At 54.1% G+C, this 1,676-nt stretch overlaps 1 protein-coding gene across 1 annotated transcript; it reads right to left on the reverse strand.

Moving 5' to 3' along the window:
• On the reverse strand, nt 1–1,668 carry PDZD11 (PDZ domain containing 11; the record flags this gene model as incomplete). The annotated part of the gene is made up of 5 exons (XM_010017815.1): nt 1–35; nt 447–507; nt 676–774; nt 1,117–1,173; nt 1,618–1,668. Coding segments are annotated over 5 exons (303 nt in total), but the record flags the coding sequence as incomplete, so codon positions are not given.
• Between the last annotated feature and the right edge of the window lie 8 nt (nt 1,669–1,676).

Consider the following 1,676-nt stretch of genomic DNA (forward strand, 5'->3'; position numbering starts at 1 on the left):
CTAGTGAACTGTTCTTTCCTTCTGTCTCTGGTAATCTGGAAGGGAAAGTCAAGGTAAGGCTGAAAGAGCAGGAGAGGCAGTTGCTGATGGCAAGGTGGAATTAGCAAAAATATTACAGGAAAAGATATATTCCATTTACACCTCACTAAGTAGAAACAGTGTTTGCTACCCTCTTGGGTAGCAGCTGGCTTTAAAGTAGTAATTGCACCCCAGCCAGTCATTTCAAGTTACTTTAGGGCATTTAGAATAAAAGTTTGTTTGAAGTCCTTTTTTAATTCTTTCTTCACTTAAGGGTCAGTTTCTATTTCACGAAGAATCCTTGTTTGGCTTGACCTGACCTTCCTCCCTCTCCCTTATCTCTATGAACTCTGTGGGTGCAGAAACCAAGCATTAATACAGTCTTACCCTTCACTCAGAATTTAAACGTTCTTAGGGAGGGCACTTACTGTAGGGGAAGTAACGCACACGCATGGTGATCTCACGGGCTGTCTTCAGGATCTCCACAGCCTGAAACCAGAAAGAGTTGTTCAGTGACCAGACTGGGCTGGAGGAAAGAACTTTTGTGTTGTCGCCAGCTCAGCTCGTGTAGGCTGAGAGACTGGAAGGAGACGGTGTGTGCATGATTCCCTCCCCATCCTGTCCCTGCTCTGGCAGAAGGGCTGCAAGAGTGCTCACCTTGCTGTGCTCAATGTCCTGGAAATCCACATCATTTACTGAGAGCACCTGGTCCCCTTCCTGCAGCCCAGCCCTGTGTGCATCTGAGTCAGGGATCACCTGTGAAGGGAAGAGCAGGGACAGCAGCAGTGACCCATAGCACAGCTGGTGTTGCAGCTCCCCTCCTGCACAGCCCAGCCCCGGAGCCTCCCCATGGTGCCCATCCACAGGACAGGGGAGGATGGGGAGCAGCAGGGACTGCAGTGCACCAGCAATGCTGTGTGTGCTGGTGAGAGATCAGGAAATGCTGCAGGACTGCCTGATTGCAGCTTGGTGCATGGCAAATTACAGCTGTGAGTTCAGAGACTCATATGACAGTCTCCCTGCACACCCAGCTGGCTCAGCAACACCCAAGGGAACAGACAGGACACAGGTAAGGAAATAGTAGAAGGACAGACACACCTTAGAGATGAAGATCCCCAACTGTGAGGCTTTTCCTCCCCGGATGTTGAAGCCCAGCTGCGAGAGAAACCAGCAGTGAAATGCAGCCCAGGCTTTGACCCAGGATCCTTCCCACTGCCAGTATTCCGGATGGAGCACGGGCGGTGGTGTGGCAGCACTGCCCCTCCGCGTTAACCTCTGTGGCAACCTCGCCGCGAACGCCCCAGGGGCCCCCCGCTCCCTGTCCTCCATCAGCTCCACATCCCCACATGTGAACATCTCTTGCCGCACCCGCCTTCGCTCCATTCACCCCATTGTTCACCCCAAGCTGTTCCCAAGTGGCCGCCGCCCCCGCCTCAACTAAGAGAACGTTGCCCGTCGGGGATTATCGCAACTCCGCGGCTGGCTTCACGGGATTTTTGCCAGGAAGGGCATTGGGAACCGTGAACCAAGTAAGCACGGGAACGACCGGGAGGGACCCGCGCACCGGGGTAGAAGGGTCAGTGTTAGGCGGGGTCTCACCTGCGCCCCGGGCGGCTTCTTCAGGACGATGGTGCGGGGCAGGAACTGAGTGAGCTCGT

This window comes from Nestor notabilis, unplaced genomic scaffold (assembly GCF_000696875.1).
Source record: "Nestor notabilis isolate BGI_N333 unplaced genomic scaffold, ASM69687v1 scaffold19857, whole genome shotgun sequence".
Lineage (NCBI taxonomy): Eukaryota > Metazoa > Chordata > Aves > Psittaciformes > Psittacidae > Nestor > Nestor notabilis.